Here is a 15,225-nt window from a genome sequence, read left to right as displayed (position 1 = left end):
ATTTCACGAAAAATCAATATGGACATACCCATAACAAAAAATCCATATCGAGCATTCTAACTTTTAGCTCCGTGATTGAAAATACATCTTTGCTCCGTTTGCTATTAATTCACTTCGCCAAAATACCTGAATACCGGGCATTTTTTCTAAAAGAATCTACCAATTTTTCTATTAAAGCCTCAAAGGCCCATCGGTATTCGTTATTTCTCGCAACATGACAGTCGCGAGTTTGATCTTTTGGACTGTTATAGTACCTAAAATTAAAATACTGGAAAACTAAAAAGTGGAAACTAAAAGATATTTAGTTTTTAATTATTAATTTAATATTCATTTAAACGAAATATTTCATTATAATGATTAGAAATAAGTAAGTAATACATCCCTTGTGTGTATGTGTGTGTGTGCTGGCTGTAATTACACTGACTCACTCACTATTCAATCCGAAACACAGCAATAACCAGTTATTCGAAACGCCTAACCAGTGGTGAAAATCAACAATGTCTCACATCACAAGGCGTAAAAACATCAGAAAATACAATTTGTATTGCCATTGTGACTAAAATCCTTTTCAACCGTCAAGCTTGAATGAATGGAGTTTGCCACTACGGATAGAGGGTTCCATTTCAAATCTGCCTACGCAACATAATGCCTTTTCAAGAGGTGTCGCTTGATGATAATGTACCTAGCCGTTGTTAGGAAACAACTACGTATTGAGCAGTATTTACATTACATTTAGAGTAATATTTATATTAAACATGAAAATCTGACCATGAACCAAAGCTTGAGACGTTGGATTTGTTTGAATATCTGTAATATTGTAGATTTTTTCGTGTACACAGTTGGAATTATTACCTTACTATGATACTCTGTTGGGATGGCTTTTCGAAACGACTAGCGGCAGTTTAACGATACCACCTTCCCAACTCCGAAGGACTACCGATAATTTCCTGATAGAAAATACACAATTAGTCTTATCGGCCCAATCTCATTGGAGGCCTTTTTCCACTTGTACGAAAATTTTAAAATCATTTCCTTATTACCTTAATATATTGTAAATTAAAAAAATTCTCCTTAGAAAATACACACGGGAAAAACATCTTACAAGCAAATGGTCGGCCACGGGAGCCAGGGTGTTGGAACTCCCGAAGGCACAGGCGGAGCAGGCTGAGAAGCTAGCCGAATAGCTCCGCACTGTGCTGGACGGAATCGCCAATGTTGTACGGCCCGTGAAGCGGGTGGACCTCAAAGTGACAGGCTTGGACGACTCCGTCACAAAGGAGAAGGTCGTCGCCGCAGTAGCACGCGCAGGGGACTGCTCCCCAGAGCCGATTAGGTGCGGGGATATACAGCGTGGTCCCAGCTTGTCAAGGTGACATGCCCCGTAATTGCAGCGAAAAAGCTGTCTGATGCCGGTCGTTTCCTGGTTGGTTGGAGTTCGGCCAAGGTGTACGTTTTGGAGGAACGCCCGTTGCGCTGCTTCAAGTGCATGGGTCTTGGTCACACTAAGGCGCTCTGCCCATCTAAGGTGGAACGAGGAGGACTGTGCTTCAGATGTGGTTTCGAAAGACACAAGTCAGCTACCTGCACCGGAAAATTGCACTGCGCAGTGTGCACCGACGCTGGCAGGCCCTACGAGCACTTGATAAGGTCAAGGGAGTGTAACCCACCCATCACAAAAGTGATGCGTGGCGCGCTCTATGGGATTGTACGGTGCACCCATTTGGGTGGACTCGCTCACTGCTCGTAACAAGGCTCTTCTGCGGAGATCGCAGAGGGTCATAGCGGTAAGAGCGATACCGGGTTACCGTACGATGTCGTGGACGGCGGCGACACTTCTTGCGAGCGATCCGCCCTGGGAACTACAGGCGGAAGTGCTTGCGGAAGTGTACCGGTTTCGGGTGGAAGCAAGGTCAAGCGGCGATTGTCCAGGACTGGTGGAGGTAAAGCGAATCAGGGCTTTAGCCCAGCGAGCCTTGATTAGAAGGTGGGAGGAGGACCTGGGATCCCCGTCGGCAGGCCTGGCGACAGTGGAGGCTATCCGTCCCCACTTGAGTCGCTGGGTGGAACGAAGACACGGCACACTCTCATTCAGGCTGACGCAGGTGCTTACCGGGCACGGCTGCTTCGGTAGGTATCTGCACTGGATAGCGAGGCGAGAGATGACACCCTCCTGCCAGGAGTGCGGCGCGCCTTCGGACACGGCGCGCCTTCGGACACGGCACGCCACACCCTGATTGAGTGTTTCGCATGGGGGCCTCATCGCCATTCCCTGGCGTCCATTGTAGGCGGAGACCTCTCGCTACCGAGCGTGATAAACGCTATGATCGACAGCGAGAGATGCAGGAAGGAAATGGTCTTGTTCTGTGAAAACATGATGACACAGAAGGAGGTCGCGGAGCGGGAGCGTGAGAATAGTACTGCCGACCTGCTTCGCCGAAGAAGACCGGGGAGAAGGCGTCTTCGTTATGGACACCTTCTCCTCCCGCCATATGGCTCGCCGGGGATAGGGGGTCTCTGTACCCCGAGAACCCCCTAGGATTTGGAGGCCCACAGAGTTGGGCCTACCGTCAGGACGTCACGGTAGTATGCGCAAGCGATCCCGTGACGTCTCCCAAAAAGCCGGAGTGAGTACCGCTGGTTTTTCAGTAGGTATTTCCGGCGCCTTCAGCGCCGGCGAGCTCCACATACAAACAGCATATGGGGGAAAAGCGATATGCGTTTTTCCAGCGTAAAAAAAAAAAACAATTTGCTTCCCCTAAGCTTCCAGTAATCACTTCCACATTTTGTAATGATAGCATCATATTTTCGTAGTATCTATACTAATATTATAATGGAAAAAGTAACTCTGTCCTTTCGCTTACAAGGCCAAGGAACTGTACCAAATTTAATAACATTTGGTAGGGAGAAATCTTGAACCCTAAAGAAGGATATTGACAACTTATTTACATCTATCACATATAACGGACCCTTAAATTACGAGCGAAGTCGCAGACGACAACTAGTGAAGCTATATTTCATAAAACAGCTAATGAAGAAACAGAAACTGACTCACAGTTGAATAGTTCTTAGATTTATGGATTGTAATTGCAAAAACTTGTTATTATTAAACATCCTAAATTATCCCCTTTAACCACAACACGATTCAGTTTTTACTCGACTTCAAAGTATCTAAGTAAACCCAACTGTCAACCCAAGGAATGTGTGTCGACCGTGTTTGAGTATATATAGATGTCCCTTGTGCCTGTAGTTACACTGGCTCACTCACCCTTGAAGCTGGAACACGATAGTACTAAGTATTCATGTTTGACGGCAGAATATCTAATGAGTGGGTGGTACCTAACCAGACGGGTTAAAACAAAGTATTACCAACCAGAAAGCCAGATATTTAAGGTAAATAAAAATAAAAATTCATAATTGGTGATCAACAAATATTAGTCAAATAAAAATTCCTTACAAACTCTTATAACTTATTATATTTTTATTACAGTATATAGTAAACGAATTAGTTAATAACGTCTCATATTCCGATATACTATATATCCGATAATTCACTAAATCATTAAAATAAATTTAATTTATATTATAGGAGAAAAAATAGCGAAGATTTAAGTTAGCAACACTAAATATGGTAAGTAGGGAAGGATCAAACGGAACGGATTCCAGCTAATTGACACTTATATTTCGTTTTAGATATTTGTTTAAAAATATACATATATAACATTACGAACCACTGAGTTGAAGTAACGATTAACGCAGGTGATGTCAGCACTAGCTGCTTCGCGTGATATAACTAACTATAGAAATAAAATACAAAAGGTATTCTTACAAAGTAATACAATTCGTGTCATAATATTCCACGCCTACGAAAAAGTCTGTACTAATATAATAAATGCGAAAGTAACTCCGTCTGTTACGCTTTCAAAGCAAAACCACTGTACTGTTGAAATTTGGTATAAATCAAGCTTAAACACCAACTACTTTTTGCCTAATACACGACAGACCCCAAAAACAAGAGAAGCCGCAGTTGTCATCTAGTTTAATATATTGTATTGAATATTTATTAAGCATCAATTATTTACATTGTCATAACAAATTGGTTGGTCTTCTTGACTTATAAATGGTATTAGATTTAAATATAATAAATTAGAATTGTTGATTTCCGCTTCATTCAAGCAACAGAGGAACGTATCGAAATAACATTTCGCTTAGAGATAGTTCGTGTACCGAAGAATGATAGTACTTATGACTCGAGCTTTAAACTATAATAATAATTGAACGAATTGTGATGTGATTGTCTAAAATGTATAGTCCTAGAACTATTTCTTATTGTTATTATACTATATCTTTTATTAATATTGTTTAGTGTTCAGAGAGCCAAGATGGGCCATCTCGGCTAGTGGTTAGAACGTCTGCATCTTAACCGATGTTTTCGGCGTTAAACCCAGGCACGCAACACTGAATTTTCATGTGCCACATGTGTATTCCACCAACCCGCATTGGAACAGCGTGGTGGAATATGCTCCAAACCTTCTCAATGGGAGAGGAAGCCTTAGCCCAGTAGTGGGAAATTTACAGGCTACTAATGTATGTATGTAATGTAAGTTTAGTGTCTCTTTGTGTCATGCAAACGACACTTAAGGCGTGGATGTATGTACGTGAAATGGCTTCATTTAAGTTTTATTGATTCCTTTTGTCTCAGTAATTGTTACGAGTATAAATTTGTAGCGGAGAAGGTGGATTGCAGGTTCAAACTTACCAGTAAGTATTATAACGCCCAAAATGTAATCTTAGATTGTTACATTACAGGCGAATGGCCCCGGTTTGAAACCACCCTAATGCAGCTAAACAGTATTTCAGTTGCAGATGTAATTACTCCTTGTACATGCATAATATACCCATATAACATTAATATCGTTTCAAATTCATATATATCAATTCCAGTGTGTATAGGTAAGGGCTTATTTACACACTACTAATTTAGGAATATTAGTATTTACATTATTAGTTATTAATACCAACATAACCTTTTGTATATTCCTATTCCAGTAGAATAAGGAATAAAGATAAACAAACCTTTGATTAACGTATTCCATGCATTCCACGTATTCGCTAATGGCTCAGCTCTATTGTGCACTACTAAGATTTCTTGATTAATATTATAATAATTCTTGATTAATTTATAATACAACATTAATTTACCTGCTTATATCAACTTTAAATTTACTTCCAAAGATCAAATAACAGCTTCGTCGACAAATCCATAGTAAATATTATTATTCAAGCTCTCGACCAATGATATCGCGTCAATTTTATGTCAAATGTTGTTTATTTGGTTTTTGTCCTCTTGTGATTGGAAGATACTATACACAGCGCTTATGTGCTGCCAACTTAGGGATCTAAAATTCCATATGTCTGTTCACACTGGCTCACTCATCCTATAAAGATACAATGAATCACTCGTATTTTTTACAGTAGATAAACTTGGATCTACCCAAGTGGCTAGTCCACTTTTTGACCGCAGAGTATCTGACCCACCGTTGTCGTTTTATGCAACGATTGTTTAAATGTAATTTTATTTTCAATATTTTAGGTTTAATTATTCATCTTCCTGCCCTTATTCCAATTTTACTTGGGGTCGGCGCAGCATGTCTTCTTCTTCCATACTTCTCTGTCGGACGTCATCTCACAAGTAGCATTCTTTCTAACCATATCGTCTTTCACACAAAATTTTAGGTTTAATTATTGTGAAAAATATTTAAAAAATAATGTATAATTGTATATATAATAAAACAAAAAATAATCACCCAACATCATAACACAAAGACTAAGAATCTCATTTTATTTATATAATTGAAATATTTATTTCGTTTAGCAATACTCTTACACAATTCTCTTCGGAAACAGCAAATCAGGTTAATAACCGCGTCGATAAAAGCAAGTGTGGAACCAAAATTATTTTCCAATACTATAAAAATATCGTATTACAACGAACGCGATTCGTGTAAAGGAAGAAATAAGTTGAGTCACTACGGTTTGTATTGCTAACCATTTTAATCAACCAGAGCCCTCTATGACAGTATTTCAGGCGGAACCTGACAAGGGAAAGGTCACATCATTCACTATGAACATGGACGACTTCGGAAAATTGCTACTGTATTTGTTTTACGATTTTCCTTTAGCTATTGGACGGAATGGTACATTATTAGATCAAGGATCTACTTCAGCATGCGTACGTTTGCTATCTAGGCTTGTAACAAATGCCACTCGACGCAATCTCAAAAGATCATAAGTATTGGATACTTTAACGATTCTTACAATTGAATTCTATACATTGTAATGTTTAACAACGTTGACGATATTTTAAGTTAAGCATTTTATATGACCTTTTAAGACTGGTGAATAAGATGATGACGAATTGTTAGATAATATTAAAATAAAACCTTGGTAGGTTCAGTCGATAACATATCTGGATCTTAAACGATGGTCACGGCTTCAAATTCGAGCGAGCCCAGCTGAGTTTTATGTCTAATTTGTGCTTATAATTCAACTCCAGCTTAACTTATCTATACTTCATAACATATACTGTATTTTAAGAAAAATACAAGATATATATAATAATATTATATTATAGTTAACAATTTATTATGTCGAGACAGTGTGTCATACTTTTTTAGCATGTGAAATCGTTTATAAGGTAATCCATAATAATATTTATGAACTTATATAAATCATATTCACTATATAGGTTCGCTTATTAAATAGATTAATATATATTTTATCTTAACGATAATATTACAAAGTAGGATATACTTTTTTAATCTTTGTAAAACTTGACGCTTTTAAATATAAATTTATATATCTCCTTTTTATTTTATAAAAAAATCTACGCAAACATCAATCATCTTTTGAAAAATTTAGATAAAACCTTTTTACTTTGAATAAGCGTAGCTATTTCTTTATCGAAACCTTTTCCAAGTATATAATTCAGCGCATCTTACCTTTAATCTCAATCAAAGCTAATGGATTACATTTAATGATTTATGTATGTTATTTTGAAAGAGGCATTTGTATATTTACATACGACAGGTCAAAGTAATAAGGAGCTGAATAAAATAAGAAATTAGTTTAATGGTCGTATGACCCAGAGCTTGAACTAAGTGTTGGAGTAATAATAAGAACAAAAACATATTGATATTATGTGAAGCTACTAATAGCCCGAAGATAACTAAAGACTAAGAAGGCTTGAAGTTGGAAGTGGAAGTCCCTTATCTAGTCTTCTTAGCTGTGGAGAGGAAGGACAAAGAAAAACGCGCATATACTTATGAAACATAGCATCACTAGTCTTCATTGAAAAAACACGCACGTATAATAGATTCATTATTTGTATTATATCCATAATTAGGTCATGAGGGAACAACGAAAATGATCTTCGATTGATGAACGTCAAAAATATGACGCTACATGATCTCCGATGGTCTAATATATGCGCCAATCAAGTCAGCATGGAAAAACCTAAATTGGGGTCACTCGTAAGAGGCAGCCCCTGCCGAATCTAAATGTGGTGGTCGTCACGAAAATCACATAAATATTTAAAACAACAGCATAATTATAAAATATAATTAAAAAATACGTGTGCGTCTCGGTAAGTAATAACATCAACTAATATAAGTTGAACTATTTCATATTGAAATTTTACTTTGCCGCAATCACTAGTTCTATCTGTCAAAAATTGACTGGCGCCGTAACGCGTTACGTAACGAAGCGGTATACCCACCCATAAGAATTTATCAATTAAAAATAAACATCCTTACTTAGTTAGTAACAACCTCCAAATGTCCTACTGCTTGGCTAAGGCCTCCTCTCTTTTTGAAGAGAAGGTTTTCGAGCTTATTCCACAACGCTGCCTCAATGCGAGTTGGTGAACACATATGTGGCAGAATTTTCTAACATAATCAGCCTGTAAATTTCCCACTGCTGGGCTAAGGCCTCCTCTCCCGTTGAGGAGAAGGTATGGAGCATATTCCACCACGCTGCTCCAATGCGGGTTGGTGGAAGACACATGTGGCAGAATTTCGTTGAAATTACACACATGCAGGTTTCCTCACGATGTTTTCCTTCACCGCCGAGCACGAGATGAATTATAAACACAAATTAAGCACATGAAAATTCAGTGGTGCCTGCCTGGGTTTGAACCCGAAATCATCGGTTAAGATGCACGCGTTCTAACCACTGGGCCATCTCGGCTGTTTCTTACTTATTAAAAACAAAGTTAGCAATTCGTTGTAAAATAATTGAGTAAAAATGAACTTTAATATTCTACAATCCCCATAAAATAACTCTACCCCTTAACGAATCACAGTTCCTATGGGACATCACGGCTTTAATTAAATGTAATGGCGGTTCCCATTACATTATGGTCTGCACTATAATTTATGGTCTCGAGAGGGCAAAGGGGTACGCTTCGGTCTTTTGATTAGGAAACCGGTTTTCGTTAAACTGTTCTTGGATATGTATTAGCCGACCACTGGTTTAGACGTTTATTGGCTTTGAAATAATTTGCGAAACATAATCCTCTGGGATTAGGTATTCTCTTTGTGCGATTAATAATAAAGCAGATATTGATTGGCTTCTTTGGTGATGACCTTCGTCTGAAGAGGGTTCAAGCTCACATAAAAATGGAATAATTACATGATGCAATTTCAAATAAACGTATATAAATTATTTTTATAATTTAATTAATTTTTTGGTAATTATTATAAAATGAAATAAAAATTATAATATAACACATTTATTTCTTTTGTATAAATTAGTTGCAGCAGATGTTTCACTCCTGAACATGAGATAAATGATAAGCATAAATTAAACAAATGAACAATTCCGTAGTGCTTGTTCGGGTTTGAACTCACAATCATCGGTTAAGCTTCACGGTTGGAACACGTGCTAAGTGGCTCCATTTCTATACGGACGTCTAATGTTAGCTTTAAAGACACACTTTTCTTACATAATACGAATCTAGATCACGAAACATTGTTAACACTATTGTACCTTTACCCCACTTCCAGACACAATAAAAGAGTACCCCCACTTCTCTTAACATAGTGACGTACCTATAAAACAAAATCTATGACCGTACAGTAAAATAAATCTGGATTATACCATTCGCTATAAATAAAGATTATATCGTTAAATACTTACTAGTGGTCGCTCATTGGTCGAAATTCGACTATCATTCGTTGTTAACAAAAATACAAGTTACATTTATTCGACAGATAGGAAAGGTAAGGCTCAGCTGGATGATACCTTGTCATTGTTAATAATAAAAAAAAAAAACAATTGACAAAAGGTATTGATTTTTAAATTTAACATGACGCGTGTTGTGATTGTCAATATGAATGTAAACTATTAATATTTTTATTTTAAATCTGTGTATATATGTAGGCATGTATGTGTGTAATAATATTTTTTATTAATATAATGTATTTCTAAGAAAAAAAATAGTTGTTGATAGGCCTTTGTGCAAGTACAACCCATTCATGTTCCGGCTTAAAGGGTGAGCCAGTGTAACTACGTGCATAAGGGATCTTGGTTCCCATGGTTCAGGTGCATTAACAATATGAGGGACGGTTAATATTTCTTAGAGTGAGAATATCTATAGGTAACGGTGACCACCAGCCTGCCTTCGTATTTGAAATTAAAATCATATGAGTGTGGATGACATTCCCTGGATCCTTCACTAACTGGTAACGGACGTCCTTCAGTAATTGGGCGCAGTCTAGAGAAACGACTTAGAGCTCTGGGCGGGTAAGTGCTCTTGCTATATGCCATTTCATACGTAGCAGTATAGATATTAATGCCGAGATGGCCCAGTGGTTAGAACGCGGGCATCTTAACCGATGATTTCGGGTTCAAACCCAAGCAGGCACCACTGAATTGTCATGTACTTAATTTGTGTTTGTAATTCATCTCGTGCTCGGCGGTGAAGGAAAACATCGTGAGAAAACCTGCATGTGTCTAATTTGAACGAAATTCTGCCACATGTGTATTCCACCAACCCGCATTGGAGCAGCGTGGTGGAATATGCTCCATACCTTCTCCTCAACGGGAGAGGAGGCCTTAGCCCAGCAGTGGGAAATTTACAGGCTGATTATGTAGTATAGATATTAACCGTGTCATCGCAGCATGGTTTTACGAAACTTTTCATTTTAATTTTGATCCTTAAAGTCACATGCATGTGTGCATTAACTTAATTACATTATTTTTTTAAACAAACCAATCAATATTTCTCTAAAGATAAATATATTATTAAGTAAGAATTAATGACTGTCGATCTGTTAAATGATAGTGTCGACATAATCGCGCACATACTGTACACGTCATTTATTAAAATATATACATAATATATATTATAACTTATGAATACTAGATGGCGTTACGTCAAATCGTAGACATTTCTACATCGCGATGGCAAGATTCGCTATTTATTTTATATAGCACTATGGAATGATTCAAACAAATACGGTTATCAGTTGCACCTAATAGTTTTATTCGTAAACTTTAGTGTCGTGCAGCATCCTTACATAGGATTGAGTGAGCGAGTTTTTCACGGACCATACATTAATCGGTTGCAATGTTAAATTATAATTTAACTATAGTATATTTAACAGCGTTAAATTACATATATTTTGAGTTACAAATAGAAACACTTAATATAATATCATTAAATACATTATTTTAGATCTATACTAATACTATAAATGCGAAAATCTATCTGTTATTCATCGCACTTAAACCGCTAAACCGATTTTGATGAAATTTGGTATGTAGATATTTACGTCTCCGGGAAAGACATATTCTCCAAATTCACCCCTCGCGGTGTTGAAATGGGGGACTGTGTGTGTGCTATAAGTAAAGTTTAATATATTCCACGCGGGTATAACCGCAGGTTCAGCTTGTAATATACATGTATTTATGAAGAATGGGAATTGGTATCTTATAAATAAAATTGGATCTAAATTTTTTTTTAAAAATTTTTAAATTTTTTTTAAAATTGGATCTAATCTTAATTTCATTAAATACGTTTATCCCTCCTAATTCCGACTTAACCATTAATAGCCCACACATGCGTACATGTAGAAATACGGGTATTGCTTATTTGGTTTCCCACAAACAGTCTTAATTATAAACAACGTAACTTTGATTTCAAATTCGGAATTTAGAATTTTATTCATACAAATACGTTTAGCATAAATGCATAGTCATTTATAAAGTTTATGAATACCGCTTTAACAAATTCTAAAAAACGTTGAATTACGGTTTCCTTGCTTCATAATAAATAATATAATACATACTATATTTTTCTACGTATATTAAAGCTAATAGAAAATTTACGTTTTGCATTTCTAATAATAATAATTATTAAAAAAATATATAATAAATCCAAAAGTAAATTAAAACAATTAACATTATTGACAGTTACTAGTCACAGTTTAAATTACTTTACAAACATTTCGCAAAGACAAAAGACATTGATTCCGGTAGACGCACTATAATGAATAGTTGGAATTCCACACAGGGTATTTCAACAGCACGATCGATAGAGAAACCTATCTTCTCGAGATTTATAAATGACATTACATACTAACGTCAATGATCCTCCAGAAAAACACTCCTTGTAACGAATTTACTACATAAGGACACATTTTTAATGCTATATTGGCAAAGCATTAATACGTGTGTCTGTCGGAATTATGGAAACGAGAAAAAGATGCATTTTATTGTATATTTTTTTAATAAAAATGTAAATAAAGCTCCTATACTATACTATACTATTTGCTTAAATAGACGTAGAAAGACGTCGTATGAATTTTATTATATTTTATTAATTTTTATTTTATTAATTTTATTATATTTTGTTACTAGTAACACGTGTATGTGATTATTAATTATATATATTTTCATTATAAATGATTATTAATTGATATAACAAAATCAAATTTATTATTTCCATTAAAAAAGGAATTAATGTTATAATCTATTTGTAATTTGAAATTTTGAGAAGATCTCTTTGCTAATTTCCGAATGTAATATATGAAATTAAATAAAATTATAAAATTAAAACCTGTCTAATTATCATTTTTGGCGTATCTTATTTTAATACATTTTCTTTTTTTTTTTATTTAACCTTGAAATTACTGTCATTGTATTCACAGAGGTTTCATTCAAAAAGGTCGCACATCCTTGCCACATGTTCATGTCGTACGTAGGTATAATAAATTATTTTACTGGGTGGTAAGTTGCTCAAGCCAGTCTGCATAGGTACCACCACTCATCACATATTCTACAACCAAACAGCTATACCAATATTGTTATGTTGCGATTTGTAGAGCGAGTGATCTGATGTAACTACAGAAGTAACAGCTTACCTCCCAAGATTGGTAAATAGTATACAAGTACCTTCATAAAACAAGAAAAAAGTTGTATAAATATTGTACGATTGTAGGTATAATAAATAATTCATACCTAACATAACAAACGCAATGTATTTCAAACTTTTACTCATGCTAATATCTCTCACATTTGAATATTACAAATGTTTGAGTGTAGTTACTTATGTGCCCGTTTAAAGATTTATTCGCGTATAAGGTGTAAAAATTTCATAGCAGTAATCGGTCGGGCGAGAAAACTTTTCGATTCTCTCAGACGACAAAGGACGTTAAATTCTGAATGATATTTCTGAACATTACGATTTTATTCTTCTTTTATCTATAGTTGCCGTTTGTTTTTACTAAAATATGATACTTGGATAGCCGGAGTACTTGAGGATATGGCACTGGCATAAGTAGGTGTCAAGTGGTTTTTAAAAGAGTTTATTAAATTTTTATCGATAAAGGTATTTTGTAGACAATCCATATTATATACTAACATAATAAATTAATATTACAATTGTCTAAAAAATACTAATATCCAAATACATAATATATATTATTATACTTATATAATAGATTTCGCGTTGAATGACCATTAAACCATTGCGCTATTGACTCTTCAATTTAAAGCTATATTTGTTTAAAAATAATATATATATACATATATATTGTGGTTGGCGGACGAGCATATGGGCCACCTGATGGTAAGTGGTCACCACCGCCAATAGACAATGGCGCGATATGAAATATTAACCATTCCTTACATCGGCAATGCGTCACCAAACTTGGGAACTGAGATGTCATGTCCCTTGTGCCTATAGTAACACTGGCTCACTCACCCTTGTTTAGCGGTAGAATATCTAATGGGGGGGTGGTATCTACCGAGACGGGCTAGCTCAAAGCTTTGGCACCAAGAAAGAGTGTACAGAAAATGTTTACCGTTTATTTAAATGAAATAAAAAAAATTAGTCTGATTCTAAAAATAATTTAAAATGCATCAATTTCAACATTTTCAACATAAAATATCGCGCGGAAACTATATTTAGTGGAATATAAATTAGTACTTGCCGAGGCTTCACAAAGGGAGGATATATCACCTCGCTGCTTACTGCCACGCTTCATTTATTACGAAATTGTATTTAAATAAAAATATATCTGTCATTGCCATTTATTTTATCATATTTTTTTTTTAGTACTCTTTAACATTTTAATAACTTTATAGTACGTACGTGTGCTTCAAACGGTCTCTGGATGTTATATAACACCCTGTAAATGATATTAAGATCGGTTCCATGGCTTAATTTTTTTATTAAAATCTCATGTCATCCGAATTAAGTCAGTCGTCCATAGTTTAGTTGATACTTTTTAATCGCTTATAATTTTACTTAACTTCTAGTCTAAGTTCAATCGATCGTAACCGATAGTATATTGAGTAAATTTTCTCTTCCTCATTAATTACAGTTATATGAATCAATTTACAATCACGTATATCCATATTTCAGTGCAATTTTATTGAATTTTACAAAAGAGCTATGATTTGACATTTGAAAAAAATTTTTTAATCCGGAATTGACGCGTGCAAAGAACCAATCTTGACAGATTCATAATATTAGTATGGATGGTACAGATAAAATAACTTACTTAATACAGACCATAGATAAATAATACTTTATATATAAATCACGTCGGGCTTGAAAAGTGGCAAGAATGCTAGTAGCACTTCCCCCTTGAATCGCAATTTCGGTTTCGTAAGTGAAAAATGGACCAGTTTCCTGTCATTTGTGGGAGCAATAAGACGGTTTGTTAAATCTTTTAAGCATTTCTTGCAACGTTCTTCCAAATTCGAAATGTTTCGAATGCTAATGATATCCACTTGATATAATTATGAATTTATTGACGGAAATACTGAAAACCAGTGGGTTTAAAAGATAAAAATTTTGCATGGGAATTATTTATGGAAACTGATTTCTTTTTGTAAAATGAGTGTCAAGAAAGACTTCATCGCCTAAGAGGGTGAAATTGAGGATTAATGTTTATATGGAAGTTCATAATTGATTAAAATTACAAATACGGATATTAGTCATAGTGATTCTGTTTTTGAAAATTCATCCCTTAAGAGAATTGAATTGAGGTTGAAATTATGTATAGAGAAGGTTGAATTTTTGAAATTTAAAATGTGGAAAATGTTCTATAGGCAACGTACGATACCAAGCGACTCTAATAGACACTTTAGAAAATACGAAGAATTTCTTTATAAATAATATCCGAGTGAATATCCATATATAGACATATATATATATGGATATTTTTACTTTACTTGGTGGTAGTGTACCTACCCACTCATCATAATATATTCCACCGCGAAGCAGAAAATCCTAGTATTATTATTTGTTGTGAGTCAACGTAACTACAGGCTCAAAGGACATAACATCTTAGCTCGGCGTATTCTATATAAAAAAGTCAATGACGCATAACACTTACTGAAATTTCACCATTGTATTCTGCAGTGAATTTCGAGTTTATTCCTACAAAACGGCTTGACTCGTCGCCCTTGATATGGCGCGTGGGAGCTATATTGCTACCGGATATTGTTTACGAAAATTACTCATATCTGAACTGCGAGAAATCGCGTTCACGTGTGAGGATACAATCCATTGTGATACGAAGTTTATTTTTATTTGAGAAGGAAAAGATCATTAAATTGAATCATTATTTTCATTTCTTTTGTGTAAACAGAAATCAAATTTCGCGTTGATAAGACTTTGTTGATCATTTGAAAAGAAAAATAATTGTTCGGAAT

The 15,225-nt window shown here is 35.3% G+C and overlaps 2 protein-coding genes across 2 annotated transcripts in view; one reads left to right on the top strand and one right to left on the bottom strand.

Annotated features, from left to right (window-relative positions):
- LOC113400886 (alkaline phosphatase-like) overlaps nucleotides 1-15,225 on the bottom strand; it is an 89,161-nt gene that overhangs the window by 47,346 nt on the left and 26,590 nt on the right. The window lies entirely within an intron of this gene.
- LOC135193512 (uncharacterized) lies at nucleotides 1,812-2,234 on the top strand. The gene has a single exon (XM_064216310.1). It carries the CDS (start codon nucleotides 1,812-1,814, stop codon nucleotides 2,232-2,234), a length of 423 nt encoding a protein of 140 aa, XP_064072380.1.

Source organism: Vanessa tameamea, chromosome 11, assembly GCF_037043105.1.
Source record: "Vanessa tameamea isolate UH-Manoa-2023 chromosome 11, ilVanTame1 primary haplotype, whole genome shotgun sequence".
Lineage (NCBI taxonomy): Eukaryota > Metazoa > Arthropoda > Insecta > Lepidoptera > Nymphalidae > Vanessa > Vanessa tameamea.
Note: the sequence above shows the minus strand (reverse complement) of the source record. Positions and strands in the feature narration are given on the sequence as shown.